Here is a 2,077-nt window from a genome sequence, read left to right on the forward strand (position 1 = left end):
GGGGTCCTCGCAGGGGCAGCCATTGGTGTCCAGGAGGAGTGGGGGGCTCCCCTGGGGCTCAGCACAGCCCCCCAGGGCGCAGTAGTCCTCCTGGGTGATGGTGCAGGTTCTCACTGGGCTCTCACTCACCTCCAGGACATCTGGTGTCGTGCATGCCTCTTTCTTAAGAAGGAGAAAAATGCTCCGTGGGACCCCCTGCATGTGCTTTTCACGCCCTTACCTGCCCCCCAGCCCCTCTTTGCTTTGCAGGCAGGTTGCTGTTGGCTCCAGCCAAAGCCTTAGCAAATGGGACATCTCCAGGGCTTATCCTGGCTTCCCAGCACAGCTCCTACACCCCAGTTTTGTAGGCAGGGTTGTGCTGGGTTTGGTCATAGCCAGCAAGGAAGGGTCTCCTGGTCATGTCCTTGTTGGGGTTTCTCACTGGAGGGGTACACGAGAGGACCACAGCTCCTCTTGTGGCCCCAGGGTGACAGGAGGAGGTAGTGGTGCCTGTGGGTGCTGCAGTTGATGGGGACAGAGAGGGAGAGGAGAAGGGGACCTGCTGGAGGGACGTCCTCCCCAGGAGGCTGGAGATAAATGGCAGTTGAACTTAGCACCTACAACACGTCTCACCCTCCCTGTGCTTTACAGGCATTAGCTAATTAGTGCTTTTGTGCAGGCCTGCCTGGCAATGTGGGGACAGGCAGGGTGCAGGGGAGGGAGGATGGGGGGACTCACAGGGAGAAGGGAAGGGCTGCCTGCAGACATCCTCCCTGCCTCTCCTCCCCACTAACGAGATTGCTGGGACGAGCCTGTCCTTCCAGCTCACCTTCCTGTCCCCCCAGCCTGGGGGATTAGCAGCACTAATCCTTCCAGCAGCCCTACGTGAGGGCATCACTGCAGCTCTGAGCTGCAGGTGGGGGCAGCAAGCCCTTGGCACTGGGCTCAGAGGGCTCTCCAGAGGAACCCAAGACCCTCCTGCCCACTCAGGAGAGGAACAGCCCCTCTGTGGGGTACAGACTACCTTTGGGGGTGCCAAGCCTGGCCCCTCGCTGCTGTGGGGGCTCTTGCTCTGCAGGCTCCAGAGGAAGTGGCGGATGTAAAGGAGGTGCCGGTAGATGTTGTCATCCAACGTCTCCACCTCCAGGTCCACTTTGAAACCCCCGCTGGGCAGGATGATGGGTGGGTGGTTGTCGAATGACTCCAGCACCTCATCTGAAAGGTGGAGGGAGGGAGGCTAACACTGGCCTGGGCTGCACCCCACTCCTGCCTCCTGGCCACATGCTATCCCCCAGTGGGGACCAAGGACACAGTGAGCTGTGAGCAGCAGCATCCTTTACTTGGGAATGCAGAAAGAGCCCCAAGCTCTTCTGATTGCCCTCTGCATCCTTTGCAATATCCAAATGGGGGGCCATGGTTATTCCTGATTGCTGCAGTTACTATAGGAGCCCCAGGGAGGGGAAGGGAATCAGCTCTTTGGTTTGTACAGAAAAGCCCTGGAGGGAGTCTGCAGGTGACCCAAGCATGGTGACCAGAGCAGCAAAGGGGGAAGACCAGAGCAGCTCACCAGGCTGGAAGGTGGCTGGGCTCTCCTCCTCGCCGGGCTGCCATGCTGTGATACAGCCCAGGTCCATCACCTCCTGGCACTGGCTCAGCACCCGGTGGAGCTGTGCAGGGCTCAGCGCCGGGAACTCGGCTCGCAGGGACGACCAGGTCATCTGAGCAAGGAGACAGAGCGTGGTGCCAGTGGCAGAGGTGAGGAGCTGTGCTCTCTGAGGGGCAGGGACTCGCGAGGGGGATGGGGGAAGAGGCTGGGCAAGATGGAGTGAGCCTAAGCATCCATCCTCTCAGTATCCCCACCCACAGACCCACCACCCCGGCAAGGGGCAGCTGGCTACAGTTTGCAGAAGGGACGTATCGCTGCAGGGACCCTCAAACGCCAAGCAGGGGTTTCTCCTACCTATATTCATCCCAATCCCATGAACCTCTGGCTGGGCATCCCTCACCTGGACCAGCTGGGAGCCGGGCATGGCCAGCAGGTTGGCCACGCTGGCAAGTTTGGCAAAGAACTGCTGGGCGAGCTGCTCGAAGCCGGGCC

The 2,077-nt window shown here is 60.4% G+C and overlaps 1 protein-coding gene across 1 annotated transcript in view; it reads right to left on the reverse strand.

Moving 5' to 3' along the window:
• Window positions 1-2,077, reverse strand: part of RADIL (Ras association and DIL domains) — a 20,913-nt gene that overhangs the window by 3,310 nt on the left and 15,526 nt on the right. Inside the window, exons 9-10 of the mRNA XM_009993717.1 lie at window positions 1,547-1,697; window positions 1,004-1,194 (exon numbers count right to left, since the gene is read on the reverse strand). Coding sequence (XP_009992019.1) covers window positions 1,004-1,194; window positions 1,547-1,697 — 342 coding nt within the window. The remainder of the gene's footprint in view (window positions 1-1,003; window positions 1,195-1,546; window positions 1,698-2,077) is intronic.

This window comes from Chaetura pelagica, unplaced genomic scaffold, assembly GCF_000747805.2.
Source record: "Chaetura pelagica isolate M959 unplaced genomic scaffold, ChaPel_1.0 scaffold213, whole genome shotgun sequence".
NCBI lineage: Eukaryota > Metazoa > Chordata > Aves > Apodiformes > Apodidae > Chaetura > Chaetura pelagica.